Source organism: Zonotrichia albicollis, chromosome 2 (assembly GCF_047830755.1).
Source record: "Zonotrichia albicollis isolate bZonAlb1 chromosome 2, bZonAlb1.hap1, whole genome shotgun sequence".
Taxonomy (NCBI): Eukaryota; Metazoa; Chordata; class Aves; order Passeriformes; family Passerellidae; genus Zonotrichia; species Zonotrichia albicollis.
In genome coordinates, this window is record NC_133820.1 from 98,484,389 (window position 1) to 98,511,073 (window position 26,685).

Genomic DNA, 26,685 nt, shown 5'->3' on the forward strand with positions numbered 1-26,685 from the left:
TCTTCCCTCTTTTTTCTTTGGTTGTTAGATTTACTGTGCTGTTTAATTGATCAGCTCTTACATGTTTTGCAGATTGCAAATATTTATTTTGATCCTGGTTTACAGTGTGGAGATCATTGTTATGTAGGATTGCCTTTTCTATCTAAATGTAAGTAAAGTTCAACTTTATAATGAAAATAATTTCAAATAAGTTTTTCCTTAAGTAATGATTTTACTTGAAGATTTATAAAACCACATTATTTCCTACAGCGGAATCTAAAGTTCAGCACAGCATAGCAATGCAAGAAGATGCATGGGATTCTGACTGGGATTTGCATGAGAATTTATTCAAAGAATGGACAGAAATAAAAGAGAACTCAAGCCATAGGTAAGTGTTATATTCCTGTTGTTTGCTCAGGCCTTAAGTCAGTACTAATTCTGTGATATGTGTGCTCTTATAGAACAAAAGGCTTATTAATATTGCTGTGCTCTATGAGAAGGGGCCAAAAAGGAATTGCTTGGCCTTCTCTGGAATATCTTTAAAGAGAGAATTTTAAAAGTTAGAAAACAGTAATAATTTTCCCCAAATTAAAGAAAACATTGACACTTACTATTCACTGAGTTGCTGGAGTTCTTTACAAGATTGCAACAGCAAGGCAGTTTCTACTCTGCAAAAATTTCCAAAACCAGATTGTACTGGTTGTTCAGTATCCCTGCTTAAACAGTTTTAAAATAATATCCTCAATATCCCTTTTAAGATTTCATAAGGTTTTCTGTCATTACCATACCAGGAGTTGTGCATTTCAGTGAATTACAAAATTTTCTGCTATTTTACCTTGAGAAAGATTAATGGTTGCTACTTAATATTTAGAAAAGTTTAACTTTGTAGACTGCTACATACCTTTTAAATATCTGCCTTCTCATACATAAAGTTGATTTAATGTCAAAGGGACACGAGTTAACATAAACAGCAAGAGTGTGTGTGTCTTTTGTGTTGATAGCATCCAGATTACCCTTTCAAAAAAGGCATGTGAAGAAGCAAAATGTCTGTATGCAACTAAATAGTATAACCAAGGCATATCCCTTATCACTTCTGTGGTATAGTGGTGATATATTATTAACTCCTGAGAAAGTCTGATCTAAACAGAATCCTCTATTTAGCTGCACCAGTAACTTTCAAGAATATTCTATTCCCTACAGGAAGAGAACAGTCAAGGAGAATGCTGAAGATTAGTTCTGAATAAGGAGTAGTTCTAACTTGAATATATAATGATTTAATATTATTTATTATATTTTAAAGTATTTAATGCTTTTAAAGAGATTTAAAGTTACCCAGCTGTCCAAAGGAACATTCAGGGAAAGGAAAGAGAACTGAAAAGAGAGGTATTGTGACTTGGACATTTGGAAATTTCTCTGGGTTTGAAGCCTAGTATATTGTTTCTTTTGCTGACTGGAGAGCTCTGTACTTTTAGTTTAGTTTCAATTCATGCTGGAGAACTTGTGGGAGAAGGGGACCCAAGTCTGTTGTGGAGGTTGTTTAATAGCAAAGAACTTCATTCACGGATGGAAGTAGCAGCTAGCGCCAAGTATGACTTGTTCAGATTTGCTTTAGGTTTATTAGACAGAGGTGCAGGCACACAGTCTGTGCATCCATTGCATTTAGATTAGATGTACTGATTTACTGTACCTATGCAGGCAAATTAATTTTCTGGATTGTAGATGCTATATTGGAGCCTTTCCTTTCTACTGTTTGTACCTTTGCAAATCATCAAATAGATTTTTTGGGCTATTTTTCTTACTGATCTGAATCTCAGTAATATTTGTTTCTGCAAAACATAAAAGTGAGTTTTATAACTGTTTCTCCAGACTGAATGCTGTATTTGAAGTGGACACAGATCTTCAGAAGAATGTTAGGTTGAAAATTACAGCAGAAATGTCCTGGCCCTCCATCCTTAGTTCACCACGCCATCTAAACTTCCCTCTTACCAACACAAACAGCTCATCAGTAAGTTATTTTAGTGATAGTATCATTTAAACAGATATTTCTAATTGCATTAATGGTAATGTAAACTTATTTAAAATTCTTTCTGAACAGGAAGAAGAAATTTTTCTAGAAAATCCAGCTGATGCTCCTGTGTATGTTCAGTTTCTTCCAGTAGCTCTGTATTCTAACCCATCCACTTTTGTTGATAAGCTGTTGGAACGGTAAGTGTTGTTGTGCAACCCTTGGGGTGTAGCCACTGGGCAGAGAAAATGCATTTTACAAGGAATGAATGCATGATATGGCAGTTGTGTTGGTAATTCATATTGGCCACCTCTAGAATTTGAATCATTAGACCAGTTGAGAGCTGAATCTATTGCCATTGAACACACATCTGTATTTTTTACTGAGCTGAAATGTGTTTACATTTCTTCCTTAACTTGATGTACAACAGGGGGGAAATAAGAAAAAATAAAATCAAGTGATGCTTTCAGGTGCATGTTGGGCTACCATAGATACTTGATTTGTGCTAAAATCCATAAATGCAAGTATGTCATTACCTTCCCTGATCTGTGAGAAAGAAAAAATTGCAATTTCATTTCAGGTTTAATTTGAGTAAGCCAGCTAATTTCAATCAGAGGACTCTAGAGTTCCAGGTCTTCAGAAATTGTGTAAGTATTTCGATACATTCTTGGTAATTTTAAATTCAGGTTTGTTATTGTTTTAATAAGAGTTCAGTCAGACATGTCTTCAGGTATTAGTGTGGAAAATCTAATGTAAATATAATATCTGTTGGATATCAGGAAATCTGGAAAAGAAATATTCCTTCAAATGTAACTAATAAAGTGTCACTTTTTCTGTATGCTTACATTATAATACAACTGTGGAAGTTACAGGAAAACTGCATTTTCTCTTTCTGGCAGGATTATTTTCTTCAGCATAGTGATTACTAGTTCTAAAATGAGCAATGAGCAAAGAAACGATTATTCCATTGCTTTGTTGATTCTTTTAAGTGATTTGAGTATTGTGGTCTACTTTTAAGTGTGTGCATTTTCATATAGAACATGCCACCCACATCCTAAGTACTACCTTTTTTATCTGACTTTGCCCCTCCATTTGCAGTTTGTTTTAGATTACCATTTGATGCTTATTCAGTGTCTCAAGACAAATGGCAAACTTCTTCAAAATAGACTTCTTTGAGTAGTTCTTCTATTTTGTTTGCTTAACAATTGAAAATTCTGAGGAGAAAAAAATATTCCATAGTGGTTTGATACTAATTTAGTGTTCAAAATATATATTGTAAGAACTTCTGATCTTTTTCTTCCACTAGAACTTTATGAATCTACATGGGTGAAGTTTAGCTCAGTTCTGTTTTGTTGTATTGTTCTGCTTCTCCATTAATGCAAGCAGTTTACTAATAAGTAGGGAAATTCTTGTGCTATCAGAGTTTCTGGTTAAAAAAACCAGACTATGTCACTGAGTAGTATCCTTTTTTAGAACAAGATCAATTTTCTAGCTAAAATAATACCATTTCTATCAAATACATGTAAAAATGTCTTATTTTTTAAAGCCTTGCTTTGTTTGCCCCCCCCCTTAAGGTCCAACCACTACAGACCACTGTGGGACTTACAAAGGGCTTGGCTCGTCATTCCATTTTAAGTCTAATATTAAAACCTGGTGAGAGAAAGTCTGTCAAAGTAAAGTTCACTCCAGCTCTTAATAAAACTGTTTCATCATTGATTGTTATCAGGTAAGAGATATTTCAGAAATAAGTGTGTTTTTCTCTGTTTTTCTCTTTATATGTATCATACTTGAAATCAGCTGACAAGAAACTATTGCTTTTACAAGAATAATTGTACAATCCTATGTATCTGCAGAGAGGTTTAATGTAGTTGTGACATGTCTTAGAGTATTTTACCTGTATTCCTATATATTCAGGGATGTAAATATATAAGCCACTGTTATACTTACCACAGAATCACATAAGGGCTTGGTTTGGAAGGGACCTTTAAAAGTCATTAACCCAGTCCCCCCTGCAATACCAGGGACATCTTCAGGTCTCTCAAAGGTCTGTCTGATCTTGAATGTTTCCAGAGATGGGGCATCTACAACCTCTCTGGGCAATCTGTTCCAGTGTTTCAGTACCCTCACTGTAAAAAGTTTTTCCCCCTATATCTAATCTGAATCTACCCTGTTTTAGTTTTAAAACCATCACTCCTTTTCTTGTCACTACAGGGCCTATTAAAAAGGTTGTCCCCATCTTTCTCACAGGCTCCCTTTAAGTACAGGAGGTCCTGTGTGGTCACCAGGAAACTTTCTCTTCTCCAGGCTGAATAATGTCAATTCTCTCAGCCTCTCCTCATAGCAGAAGTACTCCATCCCTCTCATCATCCTGGTGCCTCTTGTCTGGACTTGTTCCAACAGGTCCATGTCCTTCCTGTGCTGGGACCCGAGCTGGACACAGCACCCCTGGTGGGGTCTCACCAGAGCAGAGCAGAGGGGCAGAATCCCCTTTCTCACCCTGCTGCCCACGCTGCTTTGGATGCAGCCCAGGGTGTGATTGGCTTGCTGGGTCATGTCCAGCCTCTCAACCACCAGCACATGGATACTTCATTTCTGAAATATATTCTACACTGTTTTCAAAGAAGGGTCTCTGGTTAGAGATGCGCTTTGCAAAATAAAGCTACAGTGCAAGCTCAGTCTTTCTAATAAAGAGCATTGAGTTCACTTTTGTGTCAGATATGATGCCTTACTAAGAGATACAGATTTTAACCAGTATTTCACTGGGGTTTGTATTTGTATGTTATGTTGTAATTTCATAGGGTTTTGTCTTTGCAAACACTACATTTGAGACCCCTGCTGTTTACTTCCATAATGTGGGGAATTAGCTGTGGAGCAGCTATTTGAATAGTATATTTCTTCTCCAGATTTGGGATATAGACTCATAGTCTATGGAGAAGCTTTTATGAATGTTACCCCTCACCCATTTTCTTTTTCCACAGAAATAATTTGACTGTAGTAGATGCCATAATGGTACAAGGACAAGGAACAACTGAGAGCTTGAAGGTTGCAGGCAAACCTCCTGGTCCAGGAAGTTCTTTACGCTTTAAAATCACAGAAGCATTATTAAAAGACTGTTCAGAAAGTGAGTACTTCTTGAGCTAATATGCTGAACAGAAAAGAAGTCGTATTTTATTTGTAAAACTTGGCATGTGTAGAAATATTTTTTCCCTCTTCTAGTGACCTAGAAATTTAACTCATTTAAATACATGAAAATTGCTACTGCATTTAGGCAGAATACAAAATATATTATGGTTTTTGTTTTAACGTGAGAGCTAGGAAATAAAACAGAAGCTGTTTGTCCGCTTAAATTCAAGACAGAGGAGGTAAAGATCTTTGCGTATTTACTAGCAAAATCTCTAAATTCAATACAAATTGGATCATGAGAGTAACTTTCTGTGTACTTCTTTTCCTCATACCTTCATAATCTTTAAGCACATAACCATTGGGAAAAAATGGTTGGGCATGTTCCTTGATGAAAATTAAATCCCAGCCAGATTCTACTCTGAGATCAGAGAGAGGTTTCTGCTCTGTAGCCTCAGGCTTGCTTCTGAGAGGAGAGCTAAGAGTACCTATATTACTTAAGAAACTGGTAAAAGAGTTGTAGTTGTATCTGGTATTAAAATCTGCTCTGGTACTTTGCAGTTTTCCAGACATTTCTAAGTGCCATGTTAATTATCATCTGAGATTATTCTGCTTTTTGTGAGGCATGAGTAAGAAAACCTGAAGTAAAGCTTAGTCATTGCCCTTTGCCTGTTGTGGTTAGGGATTTTTTTTGCTAATAAGATATATGTAGTTAAGCCATGTAATTTTTTTTAAGACACAACAAAAAGAAACAAAAAAACCCATTTTAATTCTTCTCTTGCTGGGACTGTTCACAGAATACCACAACATTAGGCAGAATATCAAAGAGCTTTGCAGCTGGGGTGATTTCTTTGTGGGGCAGCAGTGCTGTCAGAGGTTAGGGGGTTTGTGTTTTTTCTGTGATGAGTTAGAGGGCTCTGGAATTGTACAAGTTCCCTACCTTGACAGTGATGGGAATCTGGCTGCAGAGATATGTTCCTACAAGTTAATTTCCATGGACCTTGCTAGTCTGTCTTCTGCTGTAGTACTGACAGAACTCTCTTCTGCTGTAAAATATGAATATACTGAAGGATATCTGCTTAGCATAACACTAACCACTGCTGTTTGTTTCTAGAAATGAAATATAAAGAACCGAATTTCACACTCAGAAGAACGTTTAAAGTGGAAAATACAGGGCAGCTGCGGATTAATGTGAAAACGATGGAAATCAGTGGCTACACATGTGAAGGATATGGATTTAAAGTAGTTAACTGTCAGGAATTTGCACTAAGTGCCAATGCCTCTAAAGACATTGTCATATTGTAAGTGGTTTTTCTTACATCTAAATGGAGCGTTACATTTGGATGTTTCAGAGGAAAACTCTCTTGGTTAAATTCTGAGGGCTTTTTTCTGAAGTTTTGAGTGTATATGGGTTTTGTGCAGTGTTATACAACTATGACTTTTTTTTCTCTTCTTGCAAACACTATTTGATTTTTCCTTTCACCATGGTTTTGTGACTGACTAGTATTACTGCTATTACTGTCCAGTAAGTATAACTTGCTGTGTTGAATAATGTTAGTATTTGAGGTTATATAAATTTCCCTCATTTAACTTGTGAATCCACATGGGACCTAGACCTACATATGGATTTGGTGCATTGCAGTATGTAGAAGGGAGCCTTCAGTCCAAGGATTTTTATTGTAATGCACAGCATTTTAGTCTTGAATATTTCTTCTCTTGCCTTAATGGCAATGATTGTGTAGTTCTGTCATTTTCAATTGTAAAAAGTCTCTGCACCAAACACTGATCTTTTAACAGTGCTTTGTTGTAAAGTTAATTATTCATAAAATGGTATCTAAAAAGTTCAGAAGTTTCTTCTGGTCTGCAAGTGGATGTTTGAAATATTGCTGCAGTGGAATAGTATTTCACTAGTATTTCTGCACAATCTTAGTTTGTGATGAGACTGTGAAATAGTGGTGATAGAGTGTTTTTGAAAAGTCAAGTTTGTGACTCAAAGGTGAAGTGTTTAAAAAATTTATAGCTCACACAGTAGTTGGCTCCATTACTTACTAAGACCTGCTATTACATTTTTACTGCATTCATAGCTTTTATTAACAAGTGTGGTAAAACCTTATTGTCAGGTATTATAACTTCATATAGTACCTCAGGAGTAATCTAGAATCAGATGTGTTAAGCATAGGTGTTAATGAACATAGTCAAACACATCTTGAGGTATTTGAAAGGTACACAAGTATTTTTAGGCTAATCAATGGAGCTGAATTACAGGTTTTTTTAGTTTATAATTTATGAGTTATAAAAATTGCCTCAAACTTTTGTGCTGTTCCTATGAAAAGTTCTGATGTGCTTTATGTTGTTTCCAGGTTTACACCAGATTTCACTGCTTCCAGAGTTATAAGGGAATTAAAATTCATCACTGCGGGAGGCTCTGAATTTGTATTTATCTTGAATGCATCGCTTCCATATCACATGTTGGCAACATGTGCTGAAGCACTGCCCAGGCCCAACTGGGAACTGGCACTGTACATAATCATCTCAGGAATAATGAGGTTGTGTGTGTGTTTGTTCTTACTGCTGTATGGGCACGAGCTGCCACTGCTCCAATATGGGTTACACAGAAACACATGGGTATTCAGCACATGTTCTAATTGTGGTACACTAAAATAGGGTAAAAGGAGATCAAATTCATAAACACTCCTATAGATTTAGTGTGAACTGTTTAAGGCAAAGGAGTACTGACTTTCAAACCAAGGACAAAATAATACACTTCTTGTTTGAACTTATTTCCTTGGGTGACATGTGTACTCCTCTTAGCCCTGATAATCTGTAGGGGTTTTGATAAGTAAGCCAAACTTGAGACATATTTAGGTATTAAAGCACTGATAGCAATGAATTCCTGTGGAAATATAAGCATCCTTCTCTGGAGTATTGTGCTTTAGAGAGATATAAGGCAGTGACTGTAATAAGCTTAGCAGATGCCTTGGATGAATTTAACTTTGCTGCCACTTGTAATGTGACAGACAACTGGTGATATTAATAATGGGATTTCTGAGAACCTGAAGGACGTTGTTTGCAACACTGCACACTCACAGGTTACATAGTAGGATATTAATGCACGTTTTTCCTCAGCAGACAGACATGTACTAATTATACCTTGTTGTAATATGAGTTGAAAATGCCACCATTTTCACAGTCTAACCTGTACCTATCTTTATTTGAAATCAAGAGTTATAAACCTTGTGTCCCTGCTCAGCTCTTGGATGTGAAACACTTTACCCCACTGCTTTTGTGCAGAGAAAACCCTAGCATGGAAACTTATCAGTAGGAGTTTTTACTTATCAGAAGCAACAAATGCTGTTTTCTTAGTGTTAAGCTTATATCTTAGTGTGAAATGTATTGGTGGTGTAGATGCCTGTGAAGAAAAAATGGTCTTTCTGTATGCTGCAAATCCAAAGCATTATCACATATATGTCATATTCCTTTTTCTTCCCTTACAGTAAGTTACTGTCTCTTCCATTTTGCGAATGTTCACTTAGGCTGCCTTTCATTGTAGGGATTGACAAAAAAAATAGAGAAGATAAAGTTACAACCCACTTCATTTTCTTTTTTGACTCTTCAGCACTTTCCTAAGTAATGCAGTGTTTAGTGAGGAAACTGCATTTTCCATAGTAAGAGGAAAATTTCTGTTACTTAGGAAATTTTGTGTCATCACTAACACTACATTACTTAAAAGCGCTGAGTGAGTACTTATGTGGTTTTCTTCTGTATATGTGCTAGAATTGTATAGGCTGAATTTGGTTTTAATTTAATTTTAGTTCGGTTTTAATACTTTGACAGAGTAATGTTTGTCAGCTCATAAGTGTAGTTTGCTTGGATAATTTTATATGTGCTGTATTTGTTAATTAGACTTTACAAAGAAGAGAGAATACTAATCCCTTCCTTGCTATGTCTTTTTCCTAAAAATACTAAAATCCTTCTTAGCAGCAAACTAGACAAGAGTCCTAATATATTTTATAATATTCTAAGATTCCTGTGCATAAACTGCAATTTAACTTTTAGGATGCCATTGTGTATGTGTTTGCTAGTTGCCACTAAAATAACTCTTCCATGTCACTGCAAAGCTGTCCTTAATTTCTAGCAGTGAACACTGCTAGAGTTTATATAGTCCATGTTTTTTAATTTGATAAGGTGATGTTTATTTTTGCCGTCCCTAAATCACTGTTACTTTGAATAGTTACATGCTTGTGGCTCCAGGTTTTGAAGTCCAACTTTTTTTCTTTTGGATTAATGCACTTGGCAACTGCATGTCAGGCTTGCATCTAGCTCCCATTCTCAGTGCAGGTGATTTGCTTATCATGCCAGTCTTGTGTATGTTATGTTTCTATCAGAAAAAATTGTGGTTTGGATAAATTTTTTAGTATTTTCAGTACAGGATACAAACTTTTTGTCCTGTGTGATTAGTCATTAGTTTTGAAATGCTCAAAACTAAGAAATAAATCCTTAAATACCTTTCTTCTCTGCAGTGTACTCTTTCTCTTGGTAATTGGAACAGCCTATCTAGAAGCTCAAGGAATTTGGGAGCCATTTAGAAGACGCTTGTCCTTTGAGGCCTCAAATCCTCCCTTTGATATGGGAAGGCCACTTGATCTCAGGAGAATAGTTGGAATTTCATCTGATGGAAAGTAAGTAAATGTTTGGGCTTCTTATGGTGCTTTTGCCATTTATTTCTTTGCTTCTTTCGTTACCAGGTCAGTTAGAAAGTAATACTGCTCTGTAGAACAGGTGAATGAATAAAAATATCCCCACAGTTGCTTGTAAAAAGATGGCTTGGATGAAAAGATGAACTTTGTGATTGTGAGGAATATTCTTCTTTTGGGGCGAAAAATAGGGAAGGAAAAAAATAAATCCAACAAAAACCAAACCCTGCCAAGTTTCCTGTTAATATTCTCAAAAATGAACTGTATAGACTGCAAAGAAATTGCAGACCAGAAGTTCCTACCTTAGGTGTCTTAAGTAAAGATCATCTCCTTTCAGTGTTCCCTCCATCATATATATCAACATTCATTTTACTGTGTTTTTGTTCCTGTGTACAGCAGGAAAGTGCATGCAAAATGGTAAAGCCAACTGACTTGCCAAACCAGTTTTAGGCATTTTTGCTGGTTATATGCCAAGAATAGTATTAGTTCAAGGCTTCTTTTGGATATAGTGATTCTCTTTTCTTGGTGAAGAATGGAAACACTGCAAAGTATGTTTAAACATGCGTTACTCTTCCAGCTTGAATACACTTGGATCAGATTCTAATCACAGTTCGTCCAGAGGAATTTATGGAGCAGGCAGTTCGTCTTCGCGATCCGGTGCAGGGAATCATAAGCAATGCAATGCAACAGCACACCTTCACAGCAATAGAAATGCACCTGATGTTGAAAACATCAAATCCAAAACCAATTCAAGTATACCTAACAGGACTTCAGCACAAGCAGCTTCCATGCAGTCAGTAAACAGAACGGGCCCCTTTACCTTGGATTCAGGTGCCACAGCTCAGACTCATGCCGCGGGCAAAAGAGCCAAGGGGACGAGGCAGAACCAGCAGCTGATGCAGCAGCAGGCACCAGCCTTGGCAGAGCAGCCCCTCCAGCAGCCCCCAGCAGCCGGGCCCCAGCAGCAAGAGCAGCAGACTGAAAGTGCTTTGCCACAGCTCCCGCTCCTCAGCGCGCCTCAGGGCGAGTGTGCCAGCAGCAGAAGGCACAGCTCGGAGGATTCAGATCTCACTGGGCTCATAGAAACTATGGAAAAAGACTTTGACCACCCAGAATCCCCTTCCCCTGATGTGTTTACAGAACAGCCCCCATCTCCACTAGCAAAAAACAAAGGTAATACAATTCTGTTTTTAATGGGATGACTCCCTGTGTAAACTACAGGACAAGATTTAAACAATTGTAAAGGTCTTGTTTTCCTGGTGTGGGAAGGGAGTGCTTCTCTGTGGTTCCCTGCCTGTGCTGTGTGCCTGTGTCTTGAACACTTCTGTTACCTTATGGCAGTGAAGTTCACTGTGCAGTGCTGGCTTGTCATTCTTCCTGTAAAAATGGTGGCATGTTTTGATGAAAGCAGGTGTGAATATCTAGACACCTGATTCTCTGAAAAAGAAAAATGCTTTTTGGTGCTACTCTTTTACCCTTGGGTTGGCATCTGTCCCTCCTACCTCTGTCATTTGGCCTTGGAGCTCAGGGTTGAGGAAGGGAAAAGGAAATTGTCCTAGTGTATTATGAAAACTGAGGTAGGGAAAAAGGGAGGAGGGGAAGAGAGGGAGAGATGGGTAAATAGCCCCTGTGGTATTGTTTGGGAATGGAATTCTTCATGTCCAGACTTGCAGTTGTAGAAAATCCTTGATGTCAGGTGGTCAGCAAATTAATATAAGGCACCTGTGTCTATACATTACGTTCATTTTTGGATGAGGCTAGAGTTGAGTTGGACTTGTTTATCCATGTTTCCAGTTGTGTAGTACTTAAAATAATGAATTGAATTTCATGCATTAGATATGTTTAGACTTTTGAAATTATGTCAGTTATTGCCTTTTTATGAACACTTCTTGAAATAGGATTTCTAATTATGATTTTTGCATTAGCAATTTCAATTGCATCCCAGAGTTGTGATCATTTAATGTTAATGTGTTTATTTCTAAACAATTTTTCATTTTTTGCTACCAACACTTGTACAGAAATGGCACTGTGTTTGTTATTAGAGATAAAGTTAAGGAAATTAGTCATGAGAAGGCATATAAATACTCCAACATCTGTAAGATTGCACCTCACCAAAGACAAAGGTTTCACTCTGTTGGCTGGTAATGAGTAGAATTTTAATTAGTTCAGAGTGGATGTTAGGATGTATTTGGACTTTCAAAGTGGAGACTGAAATGGTGAGAGGTTTTGGTGTCACACTGAGCTATACTACTCTGTTTCTGGGCTGTTATGTTTTTAGTTTTCAGTGATAGGTGGTTGGTACAATTAAAAGAACTGCCATCAGTTTGTCAGATATTCATTCCATAAAGGCTAAATAGGACTCCAGGAGGTGATGTGATGTGATGTGGTGTTAGGGAGGTTTCATGGATGGTGTCCATAATGGCAAACAGTGCAATGTAGGAGCTCTGGAAAGCAAAGTGTCTGGTAGTGAGGATGCAACATTCTCAAGGGTTACATATGAACATACAACATGGGTGTGCAGTGGACTGGTCCAGTCCATGTACTGAATGCCTGAAAGTACTTTGGAGTGCATCTTCCATTTCTAGCTCCCCCTAAGAAGGAAGCAGCTCTTGCTCTTGAGAGCTTTTTGTGATGCAGCTGCATGCAGTATGTGGAGATCACCAAGTTTGAATTCATAAGCTTATTCCCACTCCAGATAATGTAGTGTGTCTATTCCCATTTGTCCTCTTTAAAATGTGAAAACATAAAACCATAGGGGGAGTTCCGTAATGTATCTGCACCTACATACACACATGGGTATTTGTCTTTAGATAAGTATTTAGAGCTAATCACAAACTTTTGCAGAAGCAGCAGCTTCTGGACTAAAACTGTCTGTCCTAAGACCCTGTGCAGAATTGCTGTCTTATACAGTCTTCTGTTTCAGCTTCCTAAAACTTGGATCCTAGCAGACTGCAGTGGAGGCTGTGTTATATTTTTGTGATACAGCTGCTTTATGTTACATTTTAATGTTATTATAGCATTTTACATAGATTTTCTAATTATAAACATTAAACTGTTTAGCAATGCTAAATGTAGGCTGCATTTCAAGCAAATTTTGGAATGAGGCCTTCTGAGGCCCAGCCAAAATGCCCCCAATATGCTGGAAGCCAACCTTGAAAAAATGTTCCTAGGAAGATCTACTTGTATTTACATACCTATTTGCATTCAAGCTAAAAAGAATATTTTTATCTCTAATATTTTTGTTGTCCTAGATACTGGAAACACTGTTACTTATGTCCTAAAACACAAAGTTTGAAGGATATGTATCTGGTATTTGCCAAAATACTGAAGGCAAATTTCTGGTTTGGTACAAATTTAACCATTTTGCCAAATGAAATATAACAGCTGTCAGGGTGCTTCCAGTCTCAATTCTAGCTTGAGCTACTATAAATTCCAGAAGGGGCAGAATCCAGCTATTGATCACAGGTTCCTTGAGTCTTTATCTGAGTGAACAGTTAAATCCATCCAGGAGGCTGTATGCAGGCACTGTGTGGCTCATAAATGAGAGTGCTTATTTTGAAGAGCAGTATCTCAAGAAGGATCCTATGAGTAAAGGCACATGCTACAGCTGGTAAGACATAAGAGTGTTGAGAAAGCTCAAATCCTGTGAGAGTACAGCAGCAGGCAGTGGTAAGCTCATGAAGACTGCACACACATGCACAGTTGCTTTGTATTGAAAATAGTCCACTCTGAAGGAATAAAATATGTTAGGAGGAGAAAGTATACTTGAGTGTGAGATTTTCAGGTTTTGGTCATTTGGGTTTTTTACCTCTTTGCTAGACAAATACTGTTAGTGATTTTTCTCATCCACACTAGTCTTATTTCAAGTTGCTTTGTGTTTTGTTTGTTTTTTTCCAACTGACAAGCATGCTGATCATTTCTGTTCTTCATTTGTTTGGATGATAGAGCTTTTGCCATCCTCAGAAATTTATGCTTAAATCTAATGTTATGTGGTTAAACTGTCAAATTGGATTCTATGGTGTTTAAAAGGAATGCCAGGAACAGAGCAGAAAGGAATTACAGGCAGTCACGTGCCCACATCCACGGAGGGGCAATGGGAACACAGCTCAGGAGCATAAATGTGGTGGTCATTAGGGTTCTTCTCTTGCTCACATTTGGTGCACAGGAGCAAAAGTGGTTGGTGTGTCATAACAGGCAACAAACTTCAGAGGCTTAATCATGTGGGGCAGCCTCTGAGATGAAGGGAACTCTCCTGTCTCTGAGCACTGCTGCTGAGCATCTGAAGCATCCTTATCTTTCTAGGAAAAGGGAAAACGATTCAGCGCAAGGCTAAGCCACAGAAGAAGCGGGAAGAAAAGGACAGAAGAGGGAAAGGAAAGCAACAGGAGGATGAGCTGAAGGATTCCTTGGCAGATGATGACAGTTCTTCAACCACAACAGAAACCTCCAACCCAGATACAGAGCCACTTCTCAAAGAGGTATGGCACTGCTGAGAAAAGGAGGCCCTTGTATGGCCCTGTGTGTCGCCCATTGGAGTAGGAACACGGTCTCTCTCCCCCACACCATCCTCGTATAATACCTAATAAAGGAAGAATGTTAATTAAAAAAAAACATTTCCCTATTCTTGCCTTCACTGTATCAAATCTGCACCTCTGAGTGCAGAGAACATGCTTGAGTCCTGTAGTCTCAGGACTAAAAATGCCCAGGTGACTGTGGCATGAATTAGCCAGCAGCTGTCAGCAGCATTGTGGTGATTATCTCCTGGCCTCTTCTATTTGCAGAATAAAATGCCAAAGTGTGGATGCTAATTTCATTCAGCAATTAAGGTGCATGCTAAATCATGCCTTTTGCCAGTTAGAAAGGCTCAGATCAATGGTGGTAACTTTTCAGCACAAAGTTAACTTAATTACCTTATACAATACCCCTAGCTTTGCTTAACTTATTCAGCTCACATGCTCCAAGGTAATAAACTAATGTTTACTGTTTGTGTAGTGGTTGGATTGTCATAGATATTTTGTCCTAAAGGAAACTCTGACAAAGAAGAGGCAATGCCAAAGGGAAGAAAACCAATCTTAAATTTTAATATCTTAAATTTGAACTTTGTAAAAGACAAGGATTATAGCTGTGGGGAAAAAAGAAATCCATGGGATATATTTTAAAGGTTACAGTTTAGTAAGTTGTCACTTGAAAGTTACTGTTGATATTTTCAGGATGGCTATTTGAGACTATACTTGTATTTAGGCAGTCTTAGAAGTGTGATTAAAGAAAATAATAAATGTAATGGTGAAGTTTCTCATATTATTTACTTTGTTGAAGAGTGTGTTTTAGGTGGCCTGGACTGCATGCAGGAGATGCAGTAAAGGTCTCAGTACAGAGCTAGCATCTTATTAAATAGACCCATAGGCCGTGGCCAGGGGAGCTGTGTATTTGCACACATCAGATCTCCTTGAAGCTTATTAATTTGTTATTTCTATTTCTGCTTCTCTAAATAGAAAAAATAGAAACTATATTTTATAGGCAAACTCATTAAGTTATGAAAAAATACTTTTAATACTCCAAAAATTCTCATGTTTTCCAACAGCATTCTTTCCTCTGCCCTCTTTGTTATGATGCAAGAGGGACTTTGCTTTTCGTGATTATTAATGTGTCATTTTATCTTTTGTAGGAACCTGAGAAACAAAAGGGAAAAGTTACAGCAGAAAAACCTGAAAATGAAATAGTCCCAGTAAAACAGAAAACCAAAAAAGTGCTTACAAGTATCAAGAAAGAAATCCCTGTAGATGTGAAAACCAGGTAAGCATAATGAAGGCTGTCTAGTAGGGAAAGTATCGTGTATAAAAGGAAGATGGGTTGATAAAAATATCTGACTGTTATAGCTGCCAGTTTGGCAAATGCCAACAACAGGTACCTTTAAACAGCTTCCTCTTCCTTACTGATGTCAGGGAGCATCTGAAGCTTGTAAATAATAAATTACTTAATGGAAACACAGCACACAAGTGAGAGCTAAATCCAGCAATGAAAGGCAGGCAAAGCAATGTTAAGGTTTTTATAACAGGTATTGCATACAAAAGGTGAGGTTAATGACTCTAGGGGCAGCCCACTGAGCCAGCATTAATGTGAGTGCCTTTAGCTGCTCTTGGGAAACTGCAGCCTCAGTTTCCTTTTTCATGTCATAGAGTAAGGTCAGTCTTGGATGCTTTCTAAAAGGAGGCTGCTGCCACTGCCAGTCCCTTACTAGCACGTGGTTGATTGCAGAGCACAGATAGGGGGAAACATGAAGAATCTTAGTCTTACTATAGCTAGTTCATTCCAAAATAGTGTTGTGAAATCATATTGGTATCCAAGTGTCACAAGAGTAAACTTTACCAAATGAGGGTATGGTATATCAACTGTGTTTTTCCTGCTGTAATTAATAGTAGACTGAGTTTACAGTTAGAAGAAATTAATGTTCTTCAAAATATTTCTGAAAACATTGCCTGGCAAAGTCTACTCCTTATTTATTCTTACTATTATGTACTTTGCTTTATCTTATAACTCACAAGTTCATTATGTGTGACAGTTTTCAAAGGCCACAATGACAGCTGGCTTGGAATTCTTCTGCAAGAAACAGGGAAAATAGTTCCTCCCTAGAAGGTTTGAGAGACAGAATCAAATACCTGGAGAAAAGGAGCAATATACAGCCAATTGAATTTGGTGGTACATTTAAGTAGATTTATATTATTGATTAAAAAACCAATCCTGTGTATTTAGGTTAATAGTGTATTAGGAGCATGGGATCTGACAGGGGTGTGTAGGGATAGAGTAGAAACTGGGCAGCTGCCATTTCTTCTTGCCTCTGTACAATCAAATGGGTTTTGTGATCCTGGAGCTCCAGGGTGAAAGCTGTTTCTGGAGCGTGAGTGAGCCTAATACAGTGTGTGGAGCAGTGTGGGTCCACACTAATACAGCAGTGTGGAGCATATTTGTGTGTGTGTGTATATGAAAGTGCTTTTCAGTACTTCAGAGCTTTGAAATAAAATCATTTCTGTTTTCTTTTAGTCCCTTGGAATTGTCTTATACTCCCCCACTGGAAAACAAGCAGCGCAAAACCTTTCCATCCAAGATCTCCACACCACACCTTTTGTCAAGTAGCTCTAAATCAAGAAACCTCCCCAAAACAAGAGGTAATGTGAAGCTGATTTTTGTAAATACCTCAAGAATTTTATATCATTGTCTGTAACCCCTCTTGAGTGCTTAATTCTAAGTCTGGTGTGAGAAGAAAGCTACCCCGTTTATTATCCACACACTTGTTTTCTTTTGTTTTAATAGGTCCAAGCAGTAAGTTAATGGAGAACAGGCCATCAGTATTAGCAAAATTTCTCCCCAGTGGTTCTGCACAGGAGCTAGGGAACACCAGCAGCTCAGAAGGGGAAAAGGATTCTCCACCACCAGAGTGGGACTCTGTGCCTCTCCACAAAGCTGGCAGCTGTAAGTAATCACCAGACAATGGCAGAATAAGTGTTCTGCAATTAATATCTGTAGATAGGCTTGATCTGTTTATAGATCTTCCTTTTCACTGCATAGGTCTCCTTTTCACTGCATAACTGAGCTCCATTTTTCTGCTGTAGGCCCCATATTGGTAGCATCTGTTATGATTTGGGAGGTTTGAAAATGGTGTGGTCAGAACATAGGTCATTCTGCAGCTCTCCAGTGATGAACAAGATTCAGAAGCTGCTGGAGAAATTGAGAAAATTATAATTACTGCTCAAAAAAAGTATTTTCTACAGTAGATGGAGTTTTGTTTGGTCGGATCTGCTCCAGCCAATTTGGAACTAATTAGATAATTTTTTCCTTGAGAGGGAACACTAAAAACACCTTAATGCAATGGTTATTGGGACGCTGTTACAATTTTTGTGACGGCATTGTAAATCCCTTGTGTGGGAACCAACTCAGCTCCTCCTGGCTGTTTGTGTTGCAAATCAGTCTCTCTGAAAATAAACAGCAGACTTAAATAACCATAGGTGAACAGAGAGAAGGAGCTGCTGCTTCCATCACTGGGAGCAAACAGCCTTTCTCATGATTCCCCCATTTGACCAGAAGGGATAGCAGAAGTTTGAGAAGCCTTTGCTGCAGTGTAAATCCTACAGGAAGATGTTTTGTGTTTCTCTTTATAGCCACAGACAACCTGTACAAGCTGTCTCTGCAAACCCTGAACGCAGACGCCTTCCTGAAGCAGCGGCAGCCCTCTCCAACGCCCGCCTCTCCATCTCCCCCTCCTCCTGCCACGCCCTTTGCTTTCGGGCCACGGGGAGGCACTTACAGCAGCATTGTCAACAGCAGCTGCAGCAAGTGAGTCCACATCCTGCCTCCTACTGATTTCCCAGGCACTGTGGAGCTGTGCTTCACAGAGGGCATCTCCCTATTCCCCATTTCCTCTTCCCATGGAAACTGCTTTTCTGCAGATACGCCACTGTGCATATCTTGCCTTGCTGTGAAACATTGTAAATTGGAAAAATTTGTTCTCTAGCTTATGATCCAACTCATCTCTACAGCCACAACAGCTCTATTTTCCACAGTACCAGCAGTTTCACTCCTAACTCTACTAGTTCTCTTCTTACTAACCATCCTAGAGGTAGCAGTAGTGATAATCCAAACCTATGTCTTTGTGCTGCTGCTGAGCCTCTACCTACAAGAAAACATCTAACTCTTAATGGCACACCAAGCACATTCTTACCACATAGTAGACCCTAGCCCCTGTCCCATCCTAGGAGCAGCTGCTGCTCTCCTAACCACCTCAGGATTAACAATATGATTCCACTGCAATTCCCCTGAATTACATGAAGCTTTTCAGCTGTTATAAACATTTTCTTGAATGCTAGCTTAAATTACTGGTTTTTAAATCAAACTGCTGAAGTCCAAAACCTTACTCTTTTATACCCTCTTTTTTGTTTGTTTCTTTCTCATTTTAGTGAAACAAAAAACAAGCAGCCTAATGGTACCAAACATAAGCTGGCAAAGGCAGCTTCTCTTCCAGGCAGGAATGGAAACCCCACTTTTGCTGCTGTAGCTGCAGGTTACGACAAAAGTCCAGGTACTAGAACCAGTTTGAAGTTCTTAATAATTCCAAATATTTCCTGAATAATCTGTTATTTTGCTGAGGTTTATTTTACTCATTTTTTACATATATATTCTCACAGGTGGCAGTGGTTTACCAAAGGTTTCTCCAAGCAAGACAGATGTTTCCAGCAATATTAGCATTTCCCACACAGTTGTTGACAGTGATGGCTCTGACAGGTAATTTTTATATTCTCTAGGTAAATACCTGGACCACTAGAAAAGAAGATTGAGTATTAATGGTATTTTGAAGGGACTGACATAATTCATTCTGGTTAGGCTTTTTTAAAACTATTTTTAAAGTCTAGGCACATCATCTCTCGCCTTGCAGAAAAGTTTAGGAGTTGCAAGTGACTTAAAAGTAGAAAGATGTTCTGGATGTGATGGGACCTTTTTCCTCCTCATTCCAAGTAACTCAACATTCTATTCCTGGGCATCCACACAATGAGAAATCAGCTTGGCTCTCTCAGTGCTGAGGAGTGTGTACCAAGGTCATTTGAAGGGTGACAGGCAGAGTACCTTGCTGTACAGCAAAGCCTTTCACTTCTGCTTTAACATAAAGACCAGAACTGTCAGTGAGCTTTGTGCTTCCAGGAGGAGCAGGGCACAGCTGCACTCAGTCACATTCTCTGAGGCACATGTCTCTTCTGACATTCTGGCAGTTAGTTGTAAAAAGCAGTAACCTTTAACCTTTCTGGAGTAGGAAAGAGATTTGAATTCAAGTTTCCATATGTAAAGGAATTACTTTGAGTGTGGCTTGTGCATTGGAGTTTTGTTTGTTTTGGTGGATGTTTAGCACTGGTTCCGGTTAACTCAGCTGTTGTTTTTAAGAAGGTTGTTCATGGGTGTATTGGTATCTCTTCCACATCACTGTAAATTTTATCTGCTTGAGAAAAAAACCTTGGGCTCCATGAGTTTTCTGAACAACTGATCAAAAGAGCTACTCTCATGTTTGTTTGATACTCATTCTACAGATTAAAGAGCACTGTCTGTATTACTGTGTTACTCCAAGATGGGTGTATACACAGGAAAATGTATATCACCAAAATCTATTGTTAAAACAAAACCAAACTGATTTCCTAGCTCTTGATCACCATTAAATATTTATTTAGTATGTTTAACTATATATTTTTATATAGATATATATAAATATAATAGTTAAATATATGTACACACATACTTTTGTATATAGATCAGTAAGTTCATATTGTCAATAGTACTGTGTTAATAAGCTGTGTATTGCCTTCCTGTTCCTCCATAAAATGTAGTTCGGGTTTGTGGAGTCCTATCAGCAATCCCAGCAGTCCTGATTTCACACCTCTCAACTCCTTCTCTGCATTTGGACACTCTTTTAACTTAACTGGAGGTGAGTTCTCCTGTTCAAATATTTTTCTGTATTCAAATACAGGTAGAGAAATATTGTGCCTTCATTCCACTGGTCTAAATACAATGTTTCCATCCTCACTCCTAAAAGGGAAGACTATGAAGGAACATTTCTTAAAAATTTGGTGTTATATTCTGAGTTTCACTTCAGAGAAAGTTCGTGAAATCTCACAGAGTGTTTGATGGACTGAGAATGCTTGGGTTTGTTTGGAGTTTCTCTGCTGCAGTAAAATTTCTGGGTTTTGGGGGTTATTTCCTTAGTCTTCTTCCTCTCCATCCCTCCGCCAAAACTTTACTGTAGGTCCCACAAATGTGCCAGTAGGCCTGTGGTTTCCTGAGCATAAACATATACTTAAAACCATGGCTCTGTTAAGTGAGGCAGTGGCCCAGCCCTCATATTGCTTTTCTCTTGCATTTTCCTGCAGTATTTTTGTCTAGCTGCACAATGGACTGGTGCGTACTAAACCCAGCAATTAATTAATTAATGTACTTAAGTGTTTGGGTACATTTCCATAAGTGTAATGGAGGTGGCCAGGCATTGAGGTTGCAGGGTGTGGTTGCTCTGTGTACTTGGGCACGTGTGCTGTGTTTTGAGGTGGCTGAAAAGATGATAAGCAAAGTAAACTTTGGATGTGGCATCGGTGTCTACTGATAAAATGCTCTTTACTGCCACAGTTTGTTTTCTGCTGGGAATGCAAACAATGGCAGCTGCTGCTGCTGTGGGGTTCTTTCTTCTTCATCAGCAATACTTGGCACCCGTGGCTCTGAGGGCACCAGTAAAAGGCCTGGGATCAGTTCTGTGTGTGAGAAGCAGGCAAGCCATGACTGCTGGTGCTCCCTTTTCCTTCTCATAGCAGAGATGGAGTCAGGGCTGGGGCACTCCCAGTGCTGCCTCTTCCCAGGAGTCACCTGGGGAGGGAGTGCTGCAAGGCAAAGCAGCACTGCAGTCACAGAGAGCTGCCAGGACTCTGAGTGCTGCTGCTGTGCTTAGGCTGCACTGAATTACTCACAGCAAGGATTCAGCTCTTTTCCCACTATAGCAATGACAAATTTTGTGTCCCTGTCAGATGCTGGTCGCATGAGATGATATTTGTATTGCCTTCTAATATCACTGCAGCAGGACCTGCTAGAAAAATATGGGAAATAATGGTGAAAAGTATTATTATCTTTGAAAAAGAGGGAGAGTAAGGTACTCATTTTAACTTCATTTTATTTTTAGAGGTTTTTAGCAAGCTTGGTTTAGCTCGATCTGCTTATGGGCAAGATGTTCAGAGAAACTGGAATGAATTCAATAATGTTCCATCATCCATCTGGGATCCTTCAGCTACAGATTCTGTACCCTCCTGGCCAACAAGCTCAAGTTCCCCAACTCATACAACTGCAGTAAGTACTCAGTCCATCCAAATACAATGGTTTATTACTGTTACCAGCCTGTTCTGTATGTGACATATAATTTAATTTGGAGGAATTGGGGATTAAAAGAAATTAACTGAAGAATAAAAGAAGAAGGAATTTACATATATTTATCTTGGTGTATTTAAGTTGATATGGCTGTTGGACAAAGAGTTATTAGTCTTCTCACTTGCAAATGATGAATCCATGGACACTGCTTCCCATAAAAATACCTGTCACAAGAGCACTTTGCAGCACTTACAAAAGTGTATTCTGCTCCCACATCCTTCAGGTTTGCTCCTGTGCCATGGCTGGACACTGCATATGTTACTTCAGGTTTGATGGACAGTTGCAAAATAGGCAATATGATAACTTCCACACTTCGATTCTGCTTTCTGAATGCAGTATTGCACCTGTTTGTAAATTAACAAAAGGTCCCAGAAAAAACTATCTAAAAGACCTTAAATAAATTCTTTTCAGTTTAGGAAAAAACACTAAAGGACTGAAGACAAAGTGAAGTCTTTAAACTGACTACTTATTTTGATGAAGATTTTGAGTATAGCAAAAGGAGAAATGCCCCAACTTTACTGATTGTAGTGCTGCACTGTCATCCTTGTGTCAGACTAGAACTTATGCTGCAACAGCTGTCTTCACTGCCAGCTGAAATCCTTCTTCATGTTGACTTCTGAAAATGTTTTTGTAGTGAGTAAGAGGCAATGTTTACTTCACCTGGGAGCAGTTCAGATGGAGTGGGGGAAGGCAGGGACAGGGGAAGCCAAAGAAGGTTACACAGCTTCTTATGGACACAGGCTTGCAGATCCCATCCTTGTCATGTGGTTACAGGCAGAGCTGGAACCTCACTGAAACTATGTAAGGAAAGATGTTTGGATTTTGGTCACATGGCCAAAATGAATTTGGCCACATGACCAAATGCTGAGAAACCTGGAGGGCAGGTTTCTCAGCATTTGGTAGAGGGAGAGCTTGAGGACAACCAGAACAAGCTCTCTAGCTCTCAACTCGTATTTCCCAGCTGCTTCTGAAAAATATTTAGAAGTGTGCTTCAAGAAGCATCAAGAAGGAAGCCTGACAAATTATATAGAAGTGTCAGGTACTCCATTTAAGTACTTTGATTTGGGAGGAGATATTTTAGGAGTTTACTCAAGGAGAAGATCACATAATAAACAAGAAGCAAGCAGCAAACTGGCTGAAATACTCAAGGCTGTTATAAATTATAGGAGTATTTTCAAGTAGGTATGGCAAGCCAGAACAGGAAAGCTTGGCTTTTCCTGTTACTGAGCCTCCTTGCTCTAGGTGCCTGATAAGAGAGCAGGTACCAGGCCAGGGCCCTGCCCCTTCCTCTGTTCTGGGACAAGAGCCAAAGCCATTGTTGCAACCAGCACTTAGGCAGTGGCTCCTGTGTTACCCTTTTTCTAGGAAGGTTTCTGGAGAGTTGATTTGGGTTGTTCTCCTTCCTTATTCCTCTTGCTTTCTCCTTGTATGCACAACAACTCTGCTTCTGTGCTTTTCTCCTCAGCCTGGCTGCCTTGCTGGTACTCATCCCCAGGTTTCTTTCCAACCTCAATCTCCTACTCCCCATTCCTGTGTTTCTCTGTGTGTAGTTCTGCCTGCCAGCCACTTTGTACCTCCTTCCACCAGCCTTGAGAGGACATAGCAGGTGCTTTTCTCTGCTGCTCCTTTCCTGGTTGCTTCTGATTTATGAGAAAACCTTTCTATCATGATCTTCCAAACACTTTTGGGACAAGTAGGAGCAAATAGTTCCTGCCTCTTGCCTGCAGCAGGAAATAGGGTGGACTTTTAGTGTGTTAGAGGAGGTTCTGAGCAGCAGAGCGAGTGTTTCATGCTGTAGGCTTAGTAGTCTAAATGGTGGCATAGCTTAAATATAACCATTTATTTATGTGACAGTAATACACTGTGACCCTGGTCTGGCTCAGTTTCTCAGTGGCATCATAGAGTTCTGGTGTCATTGGCCTGGTTAGCCCCCAAGAAATGCTCAGAACTCCTGTCCAGCTCTTGGTAGCAAATTTTGTGGTGTGTTAGCATCCAGCCAGCTTCAGGTATGATTAGACTGAGCCTGTCCTCTTCATTCCAGAGCAGAGAATAAAAACCTAAAAGGGAGAAATTTTCAGATTCTACCTTGTTTTCCTTCCTAAAGGGATTTTTGTTTAAATCTTCAGATTCAGGGTACACTGATACTGATTGACCTTTAGTGTGTGTTATCCAAGGGCAGAGATCTTGGGAAGGGGTGCCCTATCTCCAGCCACTAAATCCAAACATAAGGATGCTTGTACCTAACAGCACTTACTCAACAAGTCTGCTGCCTTTTGGGTGTATCAAGTTTCCAGTGCATTTGCAAATTGAATTTACAGCTTATGTACATTAAATCTGTTGACACTGGGTTATGTAGTGCCAGAAGCCTACATGTAGCAGGTTCTGTGCTAATATTAGCAGTAAGTTATGCTAACCTTTCTCATCTCCATCTTTGGCTGCTTCCTGGTATCACTTTCCACCACACCACCACAGGTCAGGTTCCTCTGCTTGCTGTGTGCTACTGTTTGGGCTTTAGTAAAATACAGTTGAGAGAACCTGGGCCTGTGTTCCTGCATATATTCTCTAGGCTTGCTGTACCTGTCCTCTATATCTCAAATGCATTTGTGATGTGCTGGAACTTTGCATCTGCACCATGACCATTTGTCAGAGACTTCCAAGTGTCTTGGAGCCAGGACAGACTTTATGGAATTCAGTGATAATTGGCCACTTCTCCTGTCCCCTCTCCCTTCATCTGGAAAAATTCTGGGTGGGGAAAAAGCACATACTGAGAATATGGAGTAGGTACAGTGGGACTGAACACGAGTAGATTAATCCAAAACAGACAAGGTCTGACTACAGGGTGATAAATCTGCAAACAGCAGAAAAGATGAAAAAAGGACTTTGCTGTTATCTTTCATTGCAACTTGATATTTTTTTTTTAATTTTTTGGGTCTTGAACCATGTTTATCTACCTCATTCTAACTAGTTTGTTTAGCATAAGTGTTCTGGCCCTTGTGTGTTGAACACTCCTAGTGCTTAAATTAGCTCTGGTATGGGGATGTCTCACTGCAATGAAAACAGCTCGACAGCTGCAACGTGACTGCGCCCTGCAGCCTGTGCGGCTCCCAGAGCACTCAGCTGCAGCAGCAGTGTGGCTCCTCTGGGCAAGCTCTAGTAAAGGCAGATCAGAGCTCTGTGTTGCAGTGAGGATGGAAGGGGTTCCAGAGCAGGCTTCTTGATGCTGCTGCTCAGATACTTTTCTTTTAGGGGGCTGGAAGGTGGAAATTGAGGCTTACCAAACCACCACTTTCCTTGCTCTGTCTTTACTGCAGTCAATCCTGGGCAACCCCAGTGGCCTGTGGTCCACCACTCCATTCAGCAGTTCCATTTGGTCAAGTAATCTCAACAGTGGCCTTCCCTTCACCACTCCAACCAACGCCTTGCCAGGCATTGATCTCATGGGCAGTGAGAACTCCGCCGCTGCTCCGCCACCGCCCGCTGCCGCCGCCGTTGCCAACCCTGCCGAAGACATGGGACAGACCTACAATCCTTGGAGAATTTGGAGCCCAACGATTGGAAGAAGAAGTTCAGATCCTTGGTCAAATTCACACTATCCTCATGAAAACTAAAGCAAAAAGAAAGAACTTTTACCCAGGTCATGACTCAATTCTGAATGCAAATTTTTGAAACGTCGTTTTCAGGCCGTTGCTTCCCCAGCCCCACTCCCCATCAGTCATGCTTTCATCACTTGCTCCTTTTCAAAGTATGTCCTGCAGTATGGTAGTGTGAGATTGCAGATAAGCTTGGAAATGTCTGGGTGTGGTCACAAATCCCAACTACAGCTATAGCCTGTAAATATGAACAGTTTCACTGGTTTCATATTTTACCATCTGCCATCTTTATTTAGGAAACAATTTGAACTCTAAAATGATCCTGGCATGCAATACTTTCATGAAAAGTTTGGGGTTTTAAATTTTTTCCAGTGTTATCCTCCAAGTTCTAATTTAAAATCAAAAGGCACTTTGTGCTAAAATGCAGAGTATTTTTTTAAAATAAGGCTGTCTTTGTTAACACAGGTTGTAAGAATGTAAAAAAGGAAAAAAAATCAACAAAAAATACCAACAAAACCAACACAAAACCTTAAGAGCAAAGTGGCTGAATGTGAGAGCATTCTGTTGAGACTGTAATACACTTTATGCTGTTTGTACATTTGTAAACCTGAATGCATTTTTAAGTTGAAGTGAAATGCACACAGCCAAGACTTGTGCAAGAAACAAGATACCATGTGCATTTCTTACAGATACAACTTTGGGTTATACTTTAAAATAAATACGCTTTTTTCAAGATTTGTCTGCTGCAGTTCTGTTCCCCTTGTATTTTCTGCACTTGTGTGTTCATGACTCCACTTGGCACAGTCTTTGTGCCAAAATCTACTGCACACAGAGCCTGTGTTACCAGAAACTTCACTGCAGATGAAACCTGGCTTCTCAGCGGCGTGGGTTTGTATTGCAGCAGAGAATAGAAACTGTTTTCAGGGTTATGCAGTGCAACCCACTTGAAAATTCACTGGATAGCAAAAAGTTGGGAAAATGTCTGCAGTCTTGAGTTTCCAGGTATCAGGTATAGGAGCAGCTGCTGTTTATGCTCCACCCATCCCTTTGTAACACTGTTCTTGCATGGGTCTGAACAAGAATGTTACTATTCTTAGATATGATTTGTCTGTCCCTGTAAGGTGCCTGTTTCCATTCATTAGCAGTAAGGCAAGCCCCAGTGACTACATATATTCATCTGAGCTGAAGCCAAGTAAGAATGAACCCTTCCATTGCCAGAAACCATTAACAGACATTAGCACTGTAAATCTCAGTGGCACTGCTACCAATTTACAGCAGCAGGTGTTTATCAGAATCCATCCAGTAAAAGAGTAAGAACTGTATATTTTAGTTAATATTCCTTCTAGCATAAAAGTTATGT

The 26,685-nt window shown here is 39.3% G+C and overlaps 1 protein-coding gene across 1 annotated transcript in view; it reads left to right on the forward strand.

Moving 5' to 3' along the window:
* The window catches only part of TMEM131 (transmembrane protein 131), a 94,216-nt gene extending 68,156 nt beyond the window's left edge, over positions 1 to 26,060 (forward strand). Inside the window, exons 21-41 of the mRNA XM_005486413.4 lie at positions 73 to 148; positions 250 to 367; positions 1,846 to 1,984; positions 2,075 to 2,184; positions 2,565 to 2,631; positions 3,559 to 3,710; positions 4,963 to 5,105; positions 6,219 to 6,405; positions 7,465 to 7,650; positions 9,625 to 9,783; positions 10,376 to 10,971; positions 14,101 to 14,276; positions 15,464 to 15,591; positions 16,837 to 16,961; positions 17,107 to 17,265; positions 17,952 to 18,126; positions 18,747 to 18,868; positions 18,975 to 19,071; positions 20,160 to 20,257; positions 21,494 to 21,657; positions 25,047 to 26,060. Coding sequence (XP_005486470.4) covers positions 73 to 148; positions 250 to 367; positions 1,846 to 1,984; positions 2,075 to 2,184; positions 2,565 to 2,631; positions 3,559 to 3,710; positions 4,963 to 5,105; positions 6,219 to 6,405; positions 7,465 to 7,650; positions 9,625 to 9,783; positions 10,376 to 10,971; positions 14,101 to 14,276; positions 15,464 to 15,591; positions 16,837 to 16,961; positions 17,107 to 17,265; positions 17,952 to 18,126; positions 18,747 to 18,868; positions 18,975 to 19,071; positions 20,160 to 20,257; positions 21,494 to 21,657; positions 25,047 to 25,343 — 3,474 coding nt within the window. The 3' untranslated portion in view covers positions 25,344 to 26,060. The remainder of the gene's footprint in view (positions 1 to 72; positions 149 to 249; positions 368 to 1,845; positions 1,985 to 2,074; positions 2,185 to 2,564; positions 2,632 to 3,558; positions 3,711 to 4,962; positions 5,106 to 6,218; positions 6,406 to 7,464; positions 7,651 to 9,624; positions 9,784 to 10,375; positions 10,972 to 14,100; positions 14,277 to 15,463; positions 15,592 to 16,836; positions 16,962 to 17,106; positions 17,266 to 17,951; positions 18,127 to 18,746; positions 18,869 to 18,974; positions 19,072 to 20,159; positions 20,258 to 21,493; positions 21,658 to 25,046) is intronic.
* The last annotated feature ends 625 nt before the right edge of the window (positions 26,061 to 26,685 follow it).